This window comes from Equus asinus, chromosome 10, assembly GCF_041296235.1.
Source record: "Equus asinus isolate D_3611 breed Donkey chromosome 10, EquAss-T2T_v2, whole genome shotgun sequence".
Lineage (NCBI taxonomy): Eukaryota > Metazoa > Chordata > Mammalia > Perissodactyla > Equidae > Equus > Equus asinus.
This window is the reverse complement of record NC_091799.1, coordinates 51,477,035-51,500,712: the sequence shown is the minus strand read 5'-3', so window position 1 is coordinate 51,500,712 and position 23,678 is coordinate 51,477,035. Positions and strand designations below refer to the sequence as shown.

The 23,678-nt window shown below is 44.4% G+C and overlaps 1 protein-coding gene across 2 annotated transcripts in view; it reads left to right on the top strand.

Moving 5' to 3' along the window:
- The first annotated feature begins 9,464 nt into the window (after window positions 1-9,464).
- BRD4 (bromodomain containing 4) overlaps window positions 9,465-23,678 on the top strand; it is an 89,215-nt gene continuing 75,001 nt past the window's right edge. For both annotated transcript variants that reach the window (XM_070519273.1, XM_044779339.2), the window contains exon 1: window positions 9,465-9,994. In XM_070519273.1, the coding sequence (XP_070375374.1) occupies window positions 9,909-9,994 (86 nt within the window). In that variant the 5' untranslated portion in view covers window positions 9,465-9,908. The remainder of the gene's footprint in view (window positions 9,995-23,678) is intronic.

Genomic DNA, 23,678 nt, shown 5'->3' with positions numbered 1-23,678 from the left:
ATCTTGTATCCTGCAAATTTGCTGAATTTGTTTACTAGCTCTAATTTGTTTTTTGGTGGATTCTTAAAGATTTTCATGTAAGATCATGTCCTCAGTGAATAGAGATTGTTTTACTTCTTTCCTATCTGGGTGCCTTTTATCTTTTTCTTGCCTGATTGCTCTGGCTAGAACTTGCACTACAGTGTTGGCATCCTTGTAACATTTCTTTTTAAAGTTATTTATATCCTAAGTAATCTTCTTCCTGACTGTAAATTTCATTAAATTTACGTGGAAGAACATTTGTCTAGGTTCCTGCAAATACTCTAAATCCAGCCAATCCATTTAAGCTGGAATCTTTGAATAAAGAACATACCATCTCCTTTTGGGATATAAGTTTACGAGTCATAGGTCAACCAGTTGGATATTCAGTGCCTGCAGGGCCCAGGCATTGTGGGTGCATGTATCATGTCTTTGCTTAGCAACTGGCCCACAGATACCCACTCAGGACAAATCCTCAACCTGCCCTGCAGGAAATGCCTGGGGATTTTAGCTTCTCGGATGCCTACAAAGATTGGGGAACATTTCTCTGAATAGGAGGGAAGGTAGAGAGCTCACAAATGCATCACAAATTTCTCTCATCTGCTGCCTTATATGAAATTACCTCTGAAAACAATTTCTCTTCAGAGATAACCCCCAAGGGCCAACGACTAACTTCAGGGTAACAGAATGTGTAATTGTCTACTACAATGGTCCCCATAAGGAAAACTGTGCCTCCATAGACGTAACTTCCTAATTTATTCCCATCGGAGGACAAGACAAGACTGATTGTCTCAAATGAACTAGACCACAACAATTTTCCCGAGTGTTTGAAATGCACTTTAACTCAACAATGGTAAAACCAGAGGAAGCTAAGGGAATATTCTGGGAGAAGGAAGAATTGCTTGCTGCTCTTCATGAGCCCACGAAGGCTGAAATATGTCTTCCCTAGGGAAAGGGGATATTTGCTCCCAGGGTGTATGTCATTAGTTATCTACTGCTTCATAACCAATTACTCCAAAAGTGAGTGGCTTAAAATAAAACACATTTATTATTTCACATTTCTGGGAGTCAGAAATCCAGGTGTGGCTTAGCTGGGTCCTTAGTTGGAATTACAAGGCTGCACAGTGTCAGCCAAGGCCGTGGTCTCATCTGAAGGCTTGACTACGGAAGGATCTACTTCCAAGGCTGCTCATGTGGTTGTCAGCAGAACTAAGTTCCTTGCAGCTGTTGGAATGAGGGCATTAGCTCCTTGCTGGCTATTGACCAGAAGCCTCCCTCAGTTCCTTGCCACATGGGCCTCTCCTACATGGCAGCTTGCTTCACCAAAATGTACAAGCTGAGAAGACAACAGAGAGTCCAGCTAGATGAAAGTCACTCTTTGTAACCTAATCGAGAAAGTGACGACTCATCACTTTTGCCATAATCTATTCATTATCAGCAAGTCACTAGGTCCAGCCCACACTCAAGGGGAGTTGATTACACAAGGGTGTGAATACCAGGAGGTGGGGATCATTGGGGGCTATCTTTGAAAGCTGCCTATAAGACAATACTAGTATAACTCTAGATATAGATGCTCTTCCTATAAACGTGAGATTCTAAGAGTCTGCTTCATTAGTCCATTTGTCTTCAAGATGAAAGGGACAGAAGAGATTTAAGCTTTCAGTCCTGGCACGTACTAACACCAAGGAGAGCAGGTTACTCCTACAAAGCATTAAGGCAGGCCTGCTCATGGGGTCCTTGCTGAAATTAGTTCTATCGGGCATCCTTCCCTAAAATAGGCCAGGGTTAATTACAGCGAAATCTGTCAAGGGAAGAAACCCTTCTCTGCTCAGCAAGTACCAGAGAATTTTTTAGCAGCCAGAGAGCACCCTTATTTGAACCATTGCTACTCATTCTGACGCCATTTAGATTCCAGAAGGCCTTGAACCTATGGGATCATCTGTCTCATGACCAAAATTTTATCAGCAACAACTTTCACGATGCTTAGCCTCCTAATTTCAAATCACCAGCCTTCTGCGTGAGCCTTCAACTAGAAGTATCTTGCAATGCTGCTTATTTCCTGGCCATACCTTCAGAAGTTTATCCATTTCAACTTCATCATTAGTCTTTTCTATTCACTTCTCTCACTTAGGCAGTTTTCCATATATATATGTATATGATTCATTCTATTTTCTCCTTAAAAATGTGAAATATAACAGAATATGCATAAAGCATAGATAGAGTGAATAATCACAAAGCTAACGCATATTCAAGAAGCAGAACACTTTTCAGTCATGTAAGATGAAAAAATTCTAGAGACCTGCCGTACAACATTGAGCCTATATTTAACAATGCTGTACTCTACACTTAAAAATTTGTTGAGCGTAGATCTCATGTTACGTGTTTTTTACCACAATTAAAAAAAAATGAATCAGCAGGGCCACGTCAGGTCTTTGATTTGGAAAATAAATTTTAAAAAAAGAAAAGAAATAGGATACTGCTATACCTCAGAAACTGCCCATCCCATCCTGATGATCACTCTCTCAGGTAACCTGTGGCAATTACTTGCGTTTTTCTGTATAGTTTTACTTACCTAAAAACTTCAGTCTATTCTTGTCAGTTTTAGAAATCTACATAAAAATGGAATCATCACATATGCACACATGCCTTGCTTCTTTGGTTTCCCACTATGTTTGTAAGATTTATCCGTGTTGTTGTGTGTGGCTGTGGTTTGTGCATTTTCATTATATTACAATTTGTTCATTCTACCACATATGGACACTTGGGTTATTTTCAGTGTGGGCTCTTGGGAACAGTGCTGTTCTGAACCTTCCAAGTGTGTCAGGAGTTTCCATGGGATTGGAATTAGTGGGCCACAGAGTATGCAGAGCTTCACCTTTACCTTAGATAAGGCCAAACTGTCTTCTCAAAATGACCGAACTGAACAATGAGCAGTATATGAGACTCTCCTCTTTAGCACTTTCATCCCATGTGCAACTTTTACTTTTCTTTCCACTTTGAAACTTTTTTTCAACTTAATGCTCTTTCTATTATAGCAAATAAATTAAGAGACCCCAGTGGAACATCTAAGTATCCAAGCTAGCCTTCTACTTAATAACAATAGTGACAATGTATTACATGCCTGCTACGTGGCAAATAATTTACTTCATTATATCTCTTTCTCTGAATCCTTCTTTCCACTGCTCTGCATGCTTCTCATCTTTTCTTTTCCCCCAAGGTATATAGTTATTTAATTAAATTAAATTAATTTATTTATTCTTTAATTTTAATTTTTGTTTTTATAGCAGTAACATTGGATTGTAACATTATATAACTTTCAGACGTACATCATAATATATTTTGAATTCTGTGTAGATTACATCATGTTCACCACCCAAAGAACTAATTATAATCCATCACCACACATGTGCCTAATCACCCCTTTAACCCTCCTCCCTCCCCCTTCCCCTCTGGTAACCACTGAAAAAATTTTCTTTTTTAAAAATTGGCACCTGAGCTAACAACTGTTGCCAAGCTTCTCTTTTTTTTTTTTTTCTGCTTTTTCTCCCCCAAATCCCCCCAGAACATAGTTGTATATTTTTAGTTGTGGGTCCTTTTAGTTGTGGCATGTGGGACGCCGCCTCAGTGTGGCTTGATGAGCGGTACCATGTCCTCGCCCAGGATCCGAACCGGTGAAACCCTGGGCCGCCGAAGCGGAGCACGCAAACTCAACCACTTGGCCACAGGATCGGCCCCCTGAAACTTTTTTTTTATGACTTTTTTTCTTATTGCAATTATATGGCTCTTCACACTAGGTCTTCCAGTAATCGAATTATTTTGAGTGTGATAGTGAATGATGTTTGTAAAACACTTCAAAACTAAGCAAAGACATAGCAAAATACAAATTAATCAAGTAGCAGAGACTAAAATGACCCTTAGGGCCATCTCGTACCTGTCTGTGGCTGATGGAATTGTAGTGCTTTACTCTGAAGCTTATCTTTGTTCCTACTTTATTAGTTAAAAACTGGAAAGCAGGGGCCAGCCCTGTGGCCGAGTCGCTGGGTTCGCATGCTCTGCTTCAGCGGCCCAGGGTTTCACTGGTTCGGATCCTGGGTGCAGACATGGCACCGTTCATCGGGCCATGTTGGGGTGGTGTCCCACATGCCACAACTAGAAGGACCCACAACTAAAAAAATATATACAACTATATACTGGGGGGATTTCGGGAGAAAAAGCAGGGAAAAAAAAAAAAGATTGGCAACAGTTGTTAGCTCAGGTGCCAATCTTTAAAAAAAAACCCCAAAAACTGGAAAGCATACTGGTGGATACATGTCATTATACATTTGTCAAAACCCATAGACTGTACAACACAGAGTGAACCCTCATGTAAACAATTCATTTAGTTAATAATAATCTATCAATACTGGCTCATCAACTGTAACAAATATACCACACAATGCAAGATATTAATAACAGTGGGAGTGGGGAAGTGAGAGGGTATATGGGAACTCTACTTTCCACTTGATTTTTTTTTCCTAAGGAAGATTCACCCTGAGCTAACATCTGTTGCCAATCTTCCTGTTTTTGCTGAGGAAGGTTTGCCCTGAGCTAACATCTGTGCCATCTTCCTCTGTTTTGTATGTGGGACACCACAACAGCATGGCCACCGAGGAGTGTTCTAAGTTGGTGCCCAGGATCCAAACCTGGGCTGCTGAAGTGGAATGTCCCAAATTTAACCACTAGGCCTTGAGGCCAGCCCCATCCACTCAATTCTAATGTAAATCTAAAAACTGTCAAAAAAAAAAATCTATTAATTAAAAAAAAAATCTAAGCAGGATAGCTTCTGTATAATGGTAAAGAAATTTCCATTTCTCTAGACTTGAGAGTCTTGAGCAGGGAACAGTAAACTACTGCCTATGGGACAAACCTGGACTGCTGTTTTTGTAAGGCCTTCCAGCTAAGAATGGTTTTTATATTTTTAAAAGGTTGAAGGGGCCAACCGTGGCTGAGTGGTTAAGTTCACACACTCTGCTGCGGCAGCCCAGGGTTTTGCAGGTTCGGATCCTGGGCGCGGACATGGCACTGCTCCTCAGGCCACGTTGAGGTGGCGTCCCACATGCCACAACTAGAAGGACCCACAACTAAAATATACAACTATGTACCAGGGGGCTTTGGGGAGAAAAAGGAAAAATAAAATCTTAAAAAAAAAAAAGGTTGAAAAAAATTTAAAAGAATATTTTGTGACTCCTGAAATTTACATGCAATTCTAATTTTAGTATCTATAAAGTTTTATTGGAACACAGCCACACCCATTTGTTCACATATTAACTATGGCTGCTTTTGTGCTAGAGCTACAAAGACTGGCAATGTTATAGAGATTGTATGGATCACAAAGCCTACAATATTGACTGCCCGGCTCTTCACAGAAAAAATTTGTCAACTTCTGGACTAGAGAAAAGATGCAGGCAGTCTTCATGGGGTCAAGAGATCTGAGTTCTAAATTGCGTAAATGTTTAATCTTAGGTGAGTCACTCATCATCGCTAGGACCAAAGTATAACTTCCAGAATGTAACTTCATGGGCAAGTTCTCACTGGAAAATAGGCATGAATTCAGGCCACAACAAATCAAACACCTCCAGCTTTTCCAAAGCTGATCATGCTATATAAATTTATCCTTGCTTTTAAGAAAACACAATATAATTTTTTTAACCTAGAAAAATACTGGTAAGTACAAAAAAAATGAGAAATGCATAAGGATATTCATTGTAATGCTGATTATTGTGATGGAAAAACTGGAAATGAATTAAATGTCTATAATAGGAGAATAGTTAAATAAATTATGATATATCCATACCAGATAACATACTACATACACATTATCCCCCAATTAGGCAGATCTCCAAGTGTTCATGTGGGATAACTTCTAAGATGTATTAAATGAAAAAAAGCATGTTACAAATTAACAGGTACAGAACGATCCCTTTTGTTTTACAACAATACAACTATTTCTACATGTAGGCATATATTGACGCATAGAATAAAATCTAGACCAGTGCTGTCCAACAGAAATATATTGCAAGCAATATATGTAATTTTATATTTTATAGTAACCATATTAAAAAAGTAAAAAAAGATTAAATTAAATTTAATATACTTTATTTAATCCAATATATAAAACATTATTTCAACATGTATCAATATAAAAAATTAATAATGAGATATTTTACATGTTTTTTCATACTAAATCTTTGAAATGGAATGTGTATTTTATGCTTACAGCGCATTTCAGTTTGGGCCAGCTACATTTCAAGTACTCCATAGCCCCATGTGGCCAGTGGTTATCATATTAGACAGCACAGGTCTAAATCACATCAAAGTGACAACAGGAGTTACTCTGGTGGGTGAGGGGAAGGCAGAAGGAGGATGCTTTACTTTTCCTCTATATTCTTTTATATTGTTCAATTAAAATGATTTCAGGTATTACTTTATCAAAAATGAATAAGACATATTTAAAACCAGTCAGAATTATATTACGTACTTCATGTTTCACTCCTTAATATGTTTATTAATCTCTTCTGGGTTTTAGTAGTGCAAACACAGCAATAACAGGAGAAAAGTAAAAGAGCTCATTCAAACTGTGAACCATTAAACAACAAGACTATTTTTATTAAACTGACTAAACTGGATAAACATTTCCTGAGTTTGAGCAATCTCTGAGGAGTTAGGTATGCAATTATGGAAGATAAAAGAATGAGACATCATTGTCCTAAAAGATTTCTGGGACAGCTTTTAAAACTGCCTTTACAGTTCACATATTCTCTTCAGGGTGGATCCGACTTCTAGCAATAGCCAAAGGCCCTGCAGTTGGGTCCAGTAAATCAAGCTAGATATTATGGTTTTGTCTAACATGAAGTGTGACTCTAGAGTTAAATAAAAGATTTTATTATGTGACTTGGAAACTGGCAGCTCCAAATTACTACCAAAAACATTTACTGTCAGCAACAACAATAAACTAAGTAGATAATTCAACGAGACAATTCTGGGGAAGAGCAGATTAAAATAGATACATTCTGGTTTCCTTAAAAAAAAAAAAGGAGGTTGTTATTCCATATTCACATAACCCTGTGTACCTTCCTATTCTTTTCCCGTTTCTGATCATCTTCCCCAAATTGCTGACCATGCAAAATTAGGAGCCAGAAGATATCCCCAAATTTCTGTGTTCTGTAATACAGAATTGGAAGGGAGTTTAATAATGAATCAGTTACAATTACCTCCTTTATTTCTTGTATTTAGTAATTTGTCATCTCATGCTTTATTAAAATCGAGGGTGAAATTAAGTCTTTACTTTACCCAGGATCCATCAGTAATTCATGGCTGCCCTTGGAGAAGCATGATAGAGACAAAACTATGTGACTGCTACTCTAGTGTATCAATATATTCTGAAAGAAAGGGCCATCAGGAAATTTTCAATTGCTTAGACTTTTTAGAAGAACTGAGTTTGCAGTTTTTAAAAGATGTGACTAAAAATGCTCAGAGTAAAGACAAGGGCAAAAGGGAAAAGAGGTTATGTTTCCCGGGCATAAACTGTCACAGAATCGTCATTTTAAACTGCAAGCGACCTACGCCTCATCTCCTTGTTTTATGGAGCTGACCTGTGGTTTGAGTCTTATGGACAAGAAGGTCAGCTGGGGGAAAACTGGAGGGAGAGTGCCCTAGGCCTGGGGCCCAGCACCTTGAGTCCAGATCCTAGCGGCAGGCAGCCACGAAAGATGCCTCCTCGGCCTTGGTCACAGCCCCCGCACCCCAGCGCCCCATCGCAGCTCCCCCACCCTAACACCCCAGCACCACCCTACTTCGGCCACCTTCAACACGTGTCAGCCGGCCGCAGCCGGGCCTGCCTCAAACAGGCATCCCTCCTCCACACTGCCCTCAGCCGTTGGGGTTCCCCTCACCGTCCTCTCTTTTTTTTTTCTTTTTTTTTTTTTTGAGGAAGATTAGCCATGAGCTAACTACTGCCAGTCCTCTTCTTTCTGCCAAGGAAGACTGGCCCTGAGCTAACATCCATGCCCATCTTCCTCTACGTTATACGTGGGACGCCTACCACAGTATGGCGTGCCAAGTGGTGCCATGTCCGCACCCGGGATCCGATCCAGCGAACCCCGGGCCACAGAGAAGCATAACGTACACACTTAACCACTGTGCCACCAGGCCGGCCCCCCGCCCCTTAAAGGGTCTATCACCAGGCATCCCCTTCTGCCTTCACATCTTTCTCTCAGGCCCAGCCCTGACTCGGATGGGTCGGACTGAGGGGTCCCCCCCTCGGTGTCTGGGTCCTTCCTCAGCTCTCAGGGGTCCACCCCCGCCTCGGTGTCTGGGTCCTTCCTCAGGTCTGAGGGGTCCCCCTCTCGGCGTCTGGGTCCTTCCTCAGGTCTGAGGGGTCCCCCCCTCGGCGTCTGGGTCCTTCCTCAGGTCTGAGGGGTCCCCCCCCTCGGCGTCTGGGTCCTTCCTCAGGTCTGAGGGGTCCACCCCTCGGCGTCTGGGTCCTTCCTCAGGTCTGAGGGGTCCCCCCCTCGGCGTCTGGGTCCTTCCTCAGGTCTGAGGGGTACCCCCTCGGCGTCTGGGTCCTTCCTCAGCTCTGAGGGGTTCCGGCCCTCGGTCTCTTGCGGCCCTTCTCTCGGTCTGAGGGCTCGCCTCCTCTCCCTCACCACCCGCGCGTCTCCCTCACTCACCTCGCCGCCGCCGGCTCTCCTGGACTCGCTCGCTCGCGCCGGGCGAGGGTGCGGGGCGCGCACGTCGGGCGGCGGCGGCGCGGAGCCGCGCGCGCAGCGTGCGTGGTGACGTCAGTGCGCTGGCGGCGGCGGCGGCGGCGGCGGCGGCGGCGGCGGCGGCGTCTGGGCTGTTTGTTCTGCTCTCCGGCAGCCGAGGAGCCAAGGCAGTGGCTGCGGCGGCGGCGGCGGCGGCGGCGGCTGCCGGCGGTGCCCGCGGGCGAGCGGGGCCTGTGAGCGCGGCGGGCGGGCCCCGGCGCCGCGCGGCAACGCGCGGAGCAGGGGGCGGCGGCGGGCGGCCGGCGGCGGCGTGCGGCCTAGCGTCTCAGGTGAGGGCCGGTGCCCTTCGGGCGCGCGGGCCGCCGGCGGGGCTCGCGGCGCGGACGCGTCACCTGCATTGCGTCATGGAGCCCGGGCGCCCGCTCCTCCGCCGGCCGCGCGGCGCGGGGGCGGGAGGCCGGCGGCGGGCTCGGCCTGTGGCCTCCGCGCCGCGCCGCCCGCCCGTGCCGGGGCGCCTACTCCGAGCGTGGCGGCCGGCTCGTGGGCGCGGCGGTGGGCGCCTTGGGCCGCGGGCGGGGGGCGGTGCGGGCGGCGGCGGCGGCAGCGGGCGGCCGGGGGCGGGCGGGGGGCGGGCCGAGTCGCCCGGCACTTCCTGCCGCCGCCATTTTGTCAAGAGAGGAGGAGGAGGAGGAGGAAGCGGCCGCGCGGGGCCGGTAAGTCGGGCGCGGCGTGCCGGCCGCTGGCGCTGCCCCTCCCGGCCCTGGCGGCACAGGCCGGGGCGCGGCGCTGCTGGGGGCCTGCCTGGTGCGCCCGCCGGCGCCTGGTGTTCCCGGCCGGCCGGCCGCGCGCTCCCGCCCAGTTCCTCGTCTCCCTGGCCGGCCCCGCGGAGGCAGCGCTGCGCTGCTCACCGCCCGGGACGGGCCCCTGGGAGCGGCGCGGGCCGGCAGCCCCTAGCCGGCAGCCCCTCGCCGGCGCTTTGTTGTGCTCGGTCGGCGCTCGCAGGCGGCCTCGCCGGGGCCTCGTCGGTCGGCGGTGTGGTGCGCAGCGGTGGTTTGGCCTGGGGATGTGCGGGAGTTGTGATTCAGCGAAATAAAATGACCCCCAAACAACAAAAAAACAGAAATAGCCCCACTGTGCTCAGCCGAGATGCCCCCGGGGCAGGGCCCGCGTGAAGCTGGGAAATCCCGCTGTGGTGTGCTGGACAGTGTAAATACTTGCGTTCAGGCCGGTGGGTGAGTCATGTGCTTTGCTGAGTGGCTAGTCTCTCTTTTACTCCAGACCACGCATTGTTTTTTGAAGTGTTGCTTGTTTTCTCGTCTAATGTTTCATGCAATCTGGTGGGATTTGTGGCGTTGGTCCTTGGGTCCACTTTCGTGTGTGTGTGGGATGCAAGAAGTGGCGTCTTGGAGTCTCTGCCTCGTGAGGATTGAAGTGTCTTTGCTTACTTTCGAGAGGGCTCTACCTGTCCGTGTTTACAGAAATCAAGTCTCAGTGTACCTCTGAGCTGCTGGCTCTTCGGTGCTGTGATAATGGTCGGGAGATTTTTATGAATGGGGCTGTCAAGTTCCTTAAATTGTCAGTCCTTGGAATTTGTAGTCCTTGGAAGTTGCAAAGAAGACGATACTCAACAGGACTTATGAATGTGTTTTCAATTTCAAGAAGGTTTTGGATGGCACCATCTGTTTTTATGACCTTGCCAATAATTTAATAAAACACTCCTTTCGCTTTAATTTGGATAGGGATTATTTTTCCACCCAGGCATTGTAGATAACCACCTCCTTCTCCCCTCCCCCAAAATCTTCAGCCTGAGGAGGATAAACCTTTCAGATGATTTGCATTGACCAAATCGAGAAGGAAAAGCCTGATCTAAAACAAAATAGATTTCTCCCCTGTTATCCACCATATCTCTTACTTTGGCAGGGAGCGTAATGCCTAAGGGCTCAAGCTGTAGAGTAAATTAGTTTCTTAAGATGGTTTTAGTTGGTCTTAACTAGAAGGAGATGAGCCTACCTGTGTGTATCTTGCTAGAATTCAACCCCAGCCGAATTGCTGAAGGAACTTTGCCTACAGGTGAAAGAACACGAAAGTGTCTGCATTTTAAGGACAGGTTGGCTGTTTTGGGGGTGCCGAAATGGCTAGTTTCCCTAGGTTGGATGATAATGAACAAGAAAAAAATTATCTAAAGAATTGCAAGGGAATCATTGGCCACTTTGTAAAATTTCCAGTAAATTATTGAATTGTTTAAAGGAATTTAGACTTTGTTTCCGAAAGTTGCCTTTCTGAGCCACTTGTTGTGATCTTTGTACTAAATTGCACTTTTGCTTTTGGGGGGGGGGTGCAATATTTTTGTGTTACACAATTCAGCTTATTGGATGATTTGAGATTTACAGATTCTGGAGGGATATTGGAGTCTATTTTCTTCTTTTTTTAATTTAAGGCAAAAACCATTTGGTACCTCAAAGATTTGAAGACTCTGGGCTGTTAAATCTTCTGACAGCCCACTGTCATCATCTGTTATGATTGTGTCTATGAAGAGTGCTTCAATTTTCTGATTTTGAATAAACTTGTAAAGTAGACCGTGTTTGCCTTTGTGTTCCTGGCAAATCTATAAAAAGGAAAGAAAAGGTTGTGATTGGAAACTGCTACTAATGTTTCATAAATCTTGGTGATTTTTAGGGTTTAGAAAAGACTGGACATTTGCAAGATGAGAACGATGGAGAATTCCTTGTTGATGCTGACATTTCATTTAATTCATAAGACATGAGTTTGTAAAAATAAAATTGCTTTAAATTTTTTTTTTATAGAATGTAAGTGCTATGAGGGCAGGGTTTGGTTTGCTTGGCTTTGCCTATTTTTATTCTCGTATATCTTCAGCGCGTAGAAGAAAGAGCACCTGAAATATTCTTTGAGTGAATAAACTGCGAGAGATAATTGGCAAGAATTGACATGTCCATGATGCCAAATGCAAATAATTCCTTCTAAATTAATAAATCATCAGTAACAGTGGACGTAATTAGTAATGACTTACAGGACAGGAAATGAGAATTTTAACTAAGATAATGTTAAGATCCCTAGAAATTGCAGTAAACTTAATAGGCCAAGCAGCATGGCATGCAGCTGCTTCTGTGCACTGTCTGCTATACCTTTCCCACTTAGCAGTTTGAAATGTGGTGAGTGGGTTTGGGCTGTGGTTCAACTCTGACCTGGGAAAAGTATTTTAAGAGGGAGATGAAGTGGGTAATAAATATGTATGGATGGCATTTCTTACCGTGAATCTCATGTTATCAATAAAAACTTGATCTTTAAAAAAATTTTTTTTAACTTGGAGTAATTTTTTAAATATTCTGATTTCATGTGTATGTGATTGGCCAATCCATCTCGACAGTTAGTTCCTGAGCTCTTACTCTGTAGAAGGGAAGACAAAAAGATATTTGCACGGTAACTTTTTTTGGTATGTGTATTCATTATGAATGTATTCGTCTCCATTTATTGAATATGAATTATGTATAATTTGAGCATACACTATTGTAAAATCCTGTCATTTTCTTGTTTTCAGTTTTTTTATAACAACTTTAAGACTCACATATGATACAGTTCACCAGTTTAACGTGTACAGTTCAGTGGTTTTTAGTATATTTAGAGTTGTGCAACCATCACCACTAACAATTTTAGAACATTTTCATTCCTTCAAAAGGAAACTCTTATCCGTTCTCAGTCATTCTCCATCCCCCCCAAACCCCTGGCAACCACTGATCTACTCTGTGTTTCTATAAATTTGTCTATTCTGGATACTTAGGAATTATACAATATATAATTTTTTGTGCCTAGCTGTTTTCACTTGGTATGTTTTCAAGGTTTGTGCTGTAGTATAAATCAGTGCTTCAGTCCTTTTTATGACTGAATGATAGTCCATTATATGTATATGCCACATTTTATTTATCCATTCATCAGTTGGTGGATGTTTGGGTTGTGTCCACTTTTTGGCTATTGTGAATGGTGCTGCTATGAACATTATGTATGAGATTTTGTGCAGACATATGTATTAATCTCTTCTGGGTAGATACCTAGGAGTGGAATTGATGGGTCAGGGTAATTAATGACTTGAGAATGCACAATGACTTTTTAACTCCATTGATTTTCTAGTACGTTAACAGGGATGTTAAAAGAAAAGCTTAATGGAATGTGGTGTAGCCATTTAAAAGAATGAGGAAATGGAAGTGCAAGGATGTCAGCATGTAGACATGTAGTACAGTCTGCGTGGTTTTATCCCCATTTGGTTTTTTAAAATTGTACGTTCTTGGAGAACAGTTTGAAATGCTGGTAAGGCACAGAAGACAGGAAGATGCACCCCAAACTTGTGCTACTATTGTTGTAAAGGATGATTTTTAAAAGACTTAATTTTTTTCTGGTCTAAACAGGCTACAGCTGGTTAAACTTGATTAAACTGTATCCACACGTCCCAGCATAAATCATGGAATGTATTCCATTCTAAAGTAATAGATGAGGAGTGATTCCAGTGTCAGAGTTGGGCACAGCAGCCATCTGTCCCATCCTTGACCTAGCCCTGAAGGGGAGTAGCACTGGTTGGTCCATATCACTTGAAAGTAAGGTTGTAAGGGTTTCTTTCTTTAAACAAAAGTGGTGCGTGGTCCTGTTAAAGAATTTGTAAAATACAGAATAAGACAACTTTAAATGTTAAAAATTATCTTTTAATCTCATTTTTGTTGTAGTGTTTTTCTACATGAGTAACAAAATCGGATTGAATGCTTAAATTTTCAAAACATACTACATTGTGAACATTTCCAAAATGCTGTATTTTAAATGGTTGCCTAATCTACCAGAGGAATGTACCATAATTTAATTCTACTATTTTTGGATACAATTTTCAAGTTTTCTGTTTTTTCGTATCCTGAAAGGGAATCTCTCCACCAAAGGGTGGGCATTTTTGAAAACTTGATACAAATTAGTTTTCTAGAAAAGTTCCATGAATTTCCATTTCTCCAGTCACAGCTTGATGATGTCTTATTTATAATGCTGAGCTTCTTAACATTTTTTTCCCACAAATATCAATTGTGTGAAAACGAAACATTGTCTTCAGTGTGTTCTGAGGGCTTCAGAGAAGCAGAAGTATCTTGAGATCTTGCTCTTTGACCTTTCTGCTCTCTCCTGCTCAGAGTTGGACTTTGTTTCCCGAAATCAAGTCTTGCAATTCCTGGCCCTGTGATAGGAGCCCTGTTATCTGAATGATATGGGGCGTGTGACTGGGGAGGGCTTGAACAGCCTCTTGGTATCCAGTCTTGTCTCATTTTTGCCTGCCTGCTTCAAAGACTTATACCACCAGTGCTGCACTGTTAGACATCGTTTTGAATCCTGGCCCTGCTGCCTGCTGTGTGACCTTCAGCCTGTCACTCAGCTTTCCCCCAACTTGCCTTGCCCTGTCTTTCAGCTCGGGATAAAATGTGGTGGTGTCCTCTCAGGGTTAGCTGCTTACTTGCTGTCATTGCCCAGGGTGAAGAATAGATGGGAAAGAGGTAACTAGATAGGAGAGCAGAGCTGCTGAGGGCTAGCAGGGAGCACCAGCTGACATGCTTGGAAACCATGAATCCTCTCTGTATTGTGTCTTCCTCCACGTGAGCTGTGAGTGGAGACCAGTGGAGGAGGTGATTTAAAGTGGGGGTTGGGGTTATTTTAAGTGAGGATTTGTTTTTATTGGATAATGAAATTAAAAGTGGTGATAATAGGATTAGTGGAAATGCAGCACCTACCCTGGGATATTGGCTGCAGAGTTTGGGGAAATGAGCCAGCAGGGAAAGGCGGCCCAGTGTATCCTCAGGCCTAAAATGTGACTTACCCATTTCGTTGAAACCTGGTTTTCTGAACAAAGACACTGGCCAGGACACTGGAAGTTGCTGGTGGACTCAAGTTTTTCCAGAGCGCAAGCACAGTATCTTTCCATACCTTCCCTGCCTCCTTCACCCCTAATGTGAATTGTGTTGACATCTGGGCTGGTGAAAGGACTCTGGCCTCCAGGAAGGTTTGTGTCTAAAGTCAGGGCCTCCGTGGATGGGCTAAGAAAGTGGAGTTCTTGGCTGGGAGGCTGAGGTCTTGCTGATGGACTTTGGGCCTTTTGACCAGAAGAAACAGTCAGTGCCGGTCATCATTACCAGGGGCCATCAGGATCCAGTTCCATGTGGAATGCCTCTTGTTTGTGTTAAACCCAATTGGAGGATATTTTTCTTTAAGAAATTGGTCAAATCTGAGCATGTAATGGCAAATTAAGAGTACTTGAATGAATATGCCATTTCTTCTTTGTGATCTGTGACGTACAAATACTGTTTTTAGGTCACCCTAGGTATAGGCTATTCTGCAATCTTTTCCTTGACAAGTGTTAGGCCTGCTCTGCCCAGTGTAAGAAGTTCTAGGACTTTGGGCTGTGGCGAGCAGGGTTGGTTGGGCTTGGGTGGAGCTGTGTTACTGGAGAGGGAGAACCGCGGAGTCCACTGTCAGGGTTCAGTCCCAGCCCCACCCCCTTCTGGCCTTGACCTCAGGCAAGTTACATAATCTCCCTAAACCTCAGTTTCCTTATTTGTAAAATGGAGTCTGCATGCTTAAGCGTTGAAGGGTGGGCAAAAGATGGAGGGCCTTTTTCTGTATTGTATTCAGTTTGGAGGAGGAAGGGGGAGCCTCTGATGTGTATTGTGTTTGGATTGGTACAGGGGAGAGTGTTTGCTTTGCCTAAAGGGCTCCAAGAAGAGCTGTGCAGGCCCCACTTTGCTTGTGGTCACCTTCCTCATCTTGGTGTCTATTTAAGGCTGGAACTCTGTGTTTGTTCACACGGTGGAAGCAGTGCCAGGGGAGAGATGTTGGGCTTGGTATTATGCAAATTCCAGAAACAGGAATTAGTAATTCCTGTGTCTTCGTGTGTGTTTAATGTCCGCAGTTGTCCTGCCCTAAGCAGTAACACTTACGTGCCTGCAGACAACTAGCTTTTGAGATTGTTTTGTTTTGTGTGAGAGAAAAGGAAGAGAGATAAATTTGGGGGATTTACATTTGAAACATTTTCCACTATGTTCAGGAAGTGTATATATTTCATGGGAGCAGACTGTTACTGTGAGGGTTGAAACGGGAGAACTGCAGGGAGTGTGGCACCTGCCAGTGTAATGTGTGTGTGAGAGAACTGGGCTGCAGAGGGAACACCAAGCCTCCCCTGTGTCTTGGACCACTCGAGTATTCTCCTAAGCCTCAGTTTCTCGAATGTGAAATGGGGTAACAGGTTTGGGTCCAAAGAACTTTGACCAGAATTTAGACTTTTTTTTTTTTTAAGTTTTATTTTATTTTTTTCCTTTTTCTCCCCAAAGCCCCCCAGTACATAGTTGTATATTCTTTGTTGTGGGTCCTTCTAGTTGTGGCATGTGGGACGCTGCCTCAGCGTGGTTTGATGAGCAGTGCCATGTCCGCGCCCAGGATATGAACCAACGAAACACCAGGCCGCCTGCAGTGGAGCACGCGAACTTAACCACTCGACCACGGGACCAGCCCCACAGAATTTAGATTTTAAGAGAAAGTAATTTTTATTTTAATTCTGTGTTTTTCAAACTATGGGTAATGAAATGAGTTTAGTAGGTTACAGTCGTTTAAGGGAAAAAAGGGCACTGTCAAAAGGTGTCACACATTCAAGACTATTTCGTAAAACCTTTGCTTTGATTTTATGTGTTGTTGTATCTGTGATACAATGTATTTCTTACTGCGGGTCATGTCAGAACAATGAAATAACATTGTTTTAGATAGCACTCAGTGGTAACTGTGGGTACCTTGATCACTTTTTTTTTTTTTTTTTTTTGGCTGTTTTGCAATCTGTTTCTTCCTCATTTGCCCAAGGGTGACTGTCTGGATATGCTTTAGTAGCAGGTAAACTGCATTGGTTTTTCGTTTCTTTTCTTCCTTGTGCCCAGTGCTTGCTAGAAGCTTTGTTGGGGGGCTAGGGGGTGGGAAGGTTGAGGAAACATGTAGTGGCGAAGGATGTCAGTAGTTTGCAACAGGCAAAACAGGAAGTATATAAAGAGTGTTTTGTGTGTATGGCAAGCTACTTGTCTTTTATTCTCAGGTATTGTCCTCCCAACTTTTTAGTTAAGACGTATGTTCTTTTAGGAAATGGCTGTATTGGTTAGGACTCTCTGGTATAAACGACAAACATAAAACTAGTTAGTACAAAAGGGAATTTGTTGACTGATGTGACAGGAAGTCTGGAGTGTGCCTCTGGCACAGCTGAATACAGGGGCTCAAACAGGGACATCAGAGCGTGTTCTCTGTCTCTCATTTCCTGACCTCAAGGTCAAGAGTGAGTCTTCCCCAGTAGCACTCTGATGGCAGAAGACTCTGGCTTGAATCATTGCCCATCCCTGACCTTGTGCAGACTGGGAATGCTGAACCACCTCTCTTCAAACATGGCGCCTTAGCCTATCTCTGCCCTCCACTTGCTCACCCCAAGTAGTAGCTCCAGCAGCATCTTGCTCATCATTGTGAGGCATGCTAGATGGGATACTTTTGTTGACATAGAAGTGGTGTGTACCTCCTCACTCGAAGCAAGAAATTTTGGATAGCTGAAAGGACAGCTAGTTTTCCATACTAGGTCGTAAACCAGAAATAGTTGAAATCAGCTTAGAATGAGGTATTCAAGAAAAGTGTAGTAAAGATGGATAAGGATGTATGTATTCCAAGTCCTTTGGTAGAGGATCAAATGAATGATATGATTCGTCTTACCAGGTTCCAGATATGGAGGGAGCTGCTGTGGGGACTCTGGGAGGAGTCAAGCCAAGTCTCAGAAATCTCTTGGGTGGGTGAGAGAACTCAGGCCACCATTGACAGGGCCCACTTTGGCCAGAAAAACAGGCCTCAGGAAGCACGGTGGTGAGATGGGCTTAGACTATTGAGGAAGTGCAGGGAAAGACTCCGGTAAGAGACCAGGTAGATAAATGCATGAGTGAAATCATAATCAAGAACATTTCAATAGACTGGATTTATCTGTCTTCCATGCTTGCGAAAACTATAGTTGTAGTTTTGCCATTCGCTAAGCTGTTTCTATATGTAAGTTCTTGTAAAGTCTGCTGCTTGGCATTCCTTTAGTATTACTGAAAGCCTACTCAGATCTCCATAATCAAAAACAAGTGTTATGCACTACTAGAGTAACCATTTTCCTGTAGTTCTCACTGTTGAATTTATTTAGTCCTTTAAGGGGCTCAGAATAATTGAGGGGCCACTGGCCAAGGATGAGACCAGCCCTGCCTCTCACTAGAGCATAGGTTCTTAACTTGAGGGGAAGTCGGAGGTCCCTTTGAGAATGTGATGAATGCTATGGATCCTTTTTCCAGAAAAATTCCTATGCGTGGACATTGAACAATTTCTTAGGGGTGGAGGCGCTTCTCAGAACTCTAAAGTCTTGGAGAATGAGAAATTTTTTTATGATGTTAATTAGAAGGCTCTTGATGGTTTTGAAGACTTTAGTCTTTGCATGGATCCTGCTTTTGCAGACATTTACAAATTTATGACAGAAACATCATGGAGCGCCTGTTTTGGTTTGTCCTTCTGTAAGTCCTCCAGAGGTTTTTACAGAGCCATCAAGTAACCTGTGTGAGCACTGGTGCAAACCTGCCCAGGGCCCCTGTGTCCCCTCCATCTTTTTCAGCTTATTCTCTTTCTTGGGGATGAGGAATGTCAGAATGTTCCAGAATGGGCCTATTGCAGAGGCTGAAGATGAAGGAAGGTTGTTGTTCTGGGACTCTTCACTGAAGCTGCTGCTGTTCATAAAATTGTCTCCAGGGTTTGGAGTTGGCCATGAGACTTTGTTGCAGAAGGTAACCCAGTGGGCTGCTAGCCAGCCTGATCATTTGGTTGTGTTGGGTGTGGGTGGAATTAGAAAGATTTATGGCTGTGGTCCCCTTATGTGGCTTAGCGCCTGCTCTCTACTGCTGGACATTTGTTCACACATGCACTTGAATCTGCAGGCTGAGGGAGACAGAACTTGTAGGATGGGAAAGTACAGCACAACACGCTTATGTTTAGGAATATGAACTCACTACACCAGGCAGTGTGCATGTTGCCACTCTACCACACCAAATCTCTGTCTGATGGAAGGAGTAGGAAATACAATACCATAAACTTGAATAATTCATACTGCTGTAATTGGGGCAGAGTTGTCAGAGGATGGGAGAGAACTGTTACTTCTAAGAATAGTGCATATTAAAACCTCCTTTGCTCCTCCCTGATTTCTGAAGTTTGAGGATTAAATTTGTATGTGCTATGGATATTTCCCCCATTCATTTACTGTTGTTGGCTTTCATTAATCCCATTGCTCTGCTCTGTTGAATTACAATCTTACTGTACAGGCATGACTTTTGTTACTTGAGCAGTTTCCCCTTTCTGTTCTGTAATTAAGAGAAACAGACAAGACTGTGTACATGAAAGAGTTTTGTTAAGAGGTGGTACCATCCATATGAGGTTGTTTTCATTAAAGATTCACTGGCTCTGAAGTGCTTTCAGTTATAAAAAGCTGCTAAGTTACAAAGTTGTGTGTATGTGTCTTTATTTGTTTTCCTTTTGACACTAAGAAACCATTGAGCTGACAGATTAGCTGTCTGGAAATAACACCACCTTCATCTTCACCTGTTTCAAGATGATAATTCACAAATCTTTGTAATCCCAGGAATGCAGTTTTAAATTACCAGTGTTGGAGCCCTTTTGAGTTGAGGCACGTGCAGCCTACAGTTTAGCTTGCCAGTCCTCTGTGTGTTCTCTCAGGACATCTCTGGGCCTGTTTGCTCTGGGAACCCATGTGAGCATCCTTCCTTTGCACTTGTGAGAGTTGGTTACCTGCCCTGGCCTGTGGCTCTTTCTGCTTGCCTTCAGGACCCCATTGTTTGCCTTGAGGCAGTGCTTATCTTTGATCCTTGACTCTCTGAAAAGGTTCAAGGCTTTTAGCAAATAGTTGCCTGTAAATAGACTTGCCTGTAAAGGTTGGAATTACCTTTTCTGAATGGACACTGGACATCACCCGTTTTTTCTTCTCTATTACTTCCTGCTTGCCTATTGTGAAAGGGTGACGTCAAACATGAATCACTCTCCTGTCGGTCAGCCTTAATGCATGGAGGTGCAACATGAGTCACATCTTCCCCACTGTGTTCCCCTCCCCAGACTGGGAGCTTGGGCATACATTCGTCCTCACTCTGTTTTGGTGAGTATTTGATTGATTGTGTACCAGGGGCTGGATTTATGAAGCCCTAGGTATTCCTTAAGTCCTCAGAAAAACAGCCTTGCTAACTGGCTACTGGAATTCTCTCCCTTTTACTGATAAGGAAGCTGATGCCCAGAGAGCTCAGTCACTTTGAGTGGTAGAGGCCTTGCTCTAGAGCCCACGTGCACTTGACTTCTGTTCTACAAGCTGTGGAAGGAGGGAATCCACTCTCAGGTGGTTGGGATGGTACATATGAGCACAAAGTAGACCTCAGAAGTGCTCTCCGAGAGGTACAGACCACCCATTCCGTGAAGGAGAAGAGCATCTTCCAGCTGCGAGCATAGGAAAGGAGCTGGCGTTTAGCCTGGCCCATCTGTGAGGTTAGCTGAGGCCTGGATGGAGACCTGGACAGTTATGCGAGCAAGCACCTGTCCCTTGGAGGCACTCACCAGAGCGGGGAATGGTGAGAAGAGGGCTATTACTCTGGCTGGGCAGATCTTTTCATCCAGGCATCTGGTCATTAAATATAGTGCCACCCTCCTGAGGAGTCTAATGAAGAAATTAACACAAGTGCAATTAAACCTCACCTGGAAAAGGTTTCCACTAGAGCATCAAGCTGCCTTGATTTGGTTTCACCTACATTTTTTTTTTTTTTTAAGATTTTTTTTCCCCCCAAACCGCCCCCACCCCGGCACATAGTTGTGTATTCTAGTTGTGGGTCCTTCTAGTTGTGGCATGTGGGACACCACCCCAGCGTGGCCCGATGAGCCGTGCCGTGTCCGTACCCAGGATCCGAACTGGTGAAACCCTGGGCCACTGAAGCGGAGCACGCGAACTTAACCACTTGGCCACAGGGCTGGCCCCTCACCTACATTTTTTTCCTTGAAACTCCAGTGAAAGTCTGTGCACACAGAAGAGGGAGTTTGGGGGAGTTGGTAAGCTGGGGTAAGCATCATCTTTAACCCAGGCGCCCCAGGCTTATTAAATCAGGCTTGTGAACTGGCTCATCTCTTAGGATTATGGTGAGCCTCAGTCTTGAAGCGCTGCTTATTGTAGGGTGGAATTGAGTTCCAGTTCATGGGTTCTTATTTCCTACTTAGGGACTCTTATTTGAAGAGAATTTCCTGCCCAAAGCAAGCATGATAAGTTGGGTGATTCCGCCAGAGAGTGTGTGCAGGAGTCACTAGGTAATCAGATTCTATGCTATATTCTGCGTGTGCAGTGAGGATTCAGTGGTGAATAAAGGGATTTCCCATGTCTCCGCGCCATATACGGTTAAAACATGACCTGAGGTGGGGGGGGGGGGGAGAGCGAGGCAGCTGTCTCAAGGATCCTCATCCCTCCAGTGGTGGGCAGCGACCTAGTTCTGGCAACCTAGTAATTCGTTTAACAAGTGTGCCCCGAAGGAACAGATTTTCATTTTACTTTCAAACTGTTCTTTGACTTTGTAAAATGACAAATGATCTCATTGAGTAAGAGTTTGGCTGAGTAGCTGTGAGAAAGATCCAGTCAAGAGAAAATGATAGAAGTGGTTAAACAAGCTCCATGCAAAACTGGACTAACAATCTAGTTGGAAAATGCATGATCAAAATATACTGGATTTATTGCAGCATAATTCTCTTGCTGCTCTAAAACCGCACCCCTCATTCTCTTGTACTCTAGGCTCCCAGCTTCCAAGATAGACCGCTGTCCTTTTCCATGTCTTTGACTCTTTGCTACTTCTAGACTCCCCCCATCTTTCAGGGTTCAGCTTGGATTTTCCCCCCGCCAAGATTTTAATTTTTTTTTCTTTTTTCTCTCCAAAGCCCCCTGGTACATAGTTGTGTATTTTTTAGTTGTGGGTCCTTCTAGTTGTGGCATGTGGGATGTCCCCTGAGCATGACTTGATGAGAAGTGCCATGTCCGCACCCAGGATTCAATCTGGGAAACCCTGGGCCGCTGAAGCAGTGTGTGCAAACTTAACCACTCGGCCACGGAGCAGGCACCTGGATCTTATTTTACAGTGACCTACCCAATTTCTAAAGCGGTGCTGTCCAGTGGAACTTTCTGCAGTGATGGAAATGTTCGGTTTCTGAGTTACCCAGCATGGTAGCCACTACCCCCACGTGGCAGCTGGAAGACCCGCATCATGCTGGCTTTGACAGGTTTTAGAGACGATGGGCTCACTTCCCTTGGTGCTTATCAGGCTTCCTGGTTGACATTGCCCTGTAGGCAAGTGGATGTGCAGTTCTGGAATGCAGCGGTGGGTCTAGGCCAGACTTGGGGGGCTCAGGGTTTTGGGCATTGCCAGGAGATGGGTAAGGTCTCCCTTGGGGACATGGAGAGAGCGAAGAGGAGGGGCCTAGGGCCCACATTTAGGATGAGGAGATAGTCAGTGACTGAATGCTCGTTTGTGGAGATGGTTAAGTCTCCCCCACCCCCTCTCATAGGATGTTGGAAATGGAGTCCCAACAAGGTCCCAGGCCCTGTAGGCTAAGAACTCAGGTGGAGAATTCACCTTCATTGGGGAAGGGTTTTTTCTTTGAAAACTCTCTGTCCTGGAGTAAACTCCAGTTACCTAGATCCCGTTCGCTAGTCTCTGCTCCTCTGTTTTTATAGCCTAGAAAGTTCCCCACCTCTCTTTGGAATTTGCTTTATCTTGACATCTTTCATTTCATTCATTCCATACATCTTCCTCCCCTTGTTTTGGAAGCAGGCCTGGCCCATCTGGCCCGTTTTTGTGTGTAGAATGTGAACGAAGGTTGGAGAAAGGGACTGAAGGCTGAACTGTGGTTCTAGAAGGTGTCAGTGGTAGGTCCACCTGGAGTGAGTCAAGTGAGCAAGGTGGACAGAGCCTGCCTGCAGAGCTCCTGCTAGTGGTCTGCAGACCAGACCTGACCGGCTATTGGGTTTTACTCCATGATTACAGGCTCATGAAACAGGAGTATTTTCAAAATCAATACCAAATCATAACATTTACTAATAACCTGATAAATAATGAGTGGTTATTGATTAATTACTTTCTCTTACATCTCATTTGACCCTTAGAGACTAGCCCTTCGAGGGTCTTATCTCCATTTTAGAGTTGAGGACTCCGTGCTCAAGCCATCTGCCTGCTTTTTCTTCTGGTAGGAAACAGCATAAAATTTTACCTTTTTTTTTTTTCTTTTTTTGAGGAAGATTAGCCTTGAGCTAACGTCCTCCACCAATCCTCCTCCCTTTTTTTTGGCTGAGGAGGACTGGCCCTGAGCTAACATCCGTGCCCATCTTCCTCTATTTTATATGTGGGACGCCTGCCATGGCATGGTTCAATAAGCAGTGCGTAGGTCTGCCTGGGGTCTGAACCAGTGAACCCTCAACTGCTGAAGCAGAACGTACAAACTTAATCACTGTGCCACTGGGCTGGCCCCCATCTTAACATTTTTAAGCGTACAGTATCATTAACTATATGCACATTCTTGTGTAACATCTCTAGAAGTTTTTCACCTTGCAAAACTGAAACTATATCCATTGGACAACTCTTTTCCCCTTCCCCTCAGCATCTGGCAACCACATTCTGCTTTCTCTTTCTGAGTTTGACTGTTTTAGGTACCTCAGAGTGTGGAATCATGCAGTATGTGTCTTTTTGTGACTGGCTTATTTCACTTAGTATTATAACAGTCCTCCAGGTTCATCCATGTTGTCACATATGGCAGGATTTCCTTTTTTAA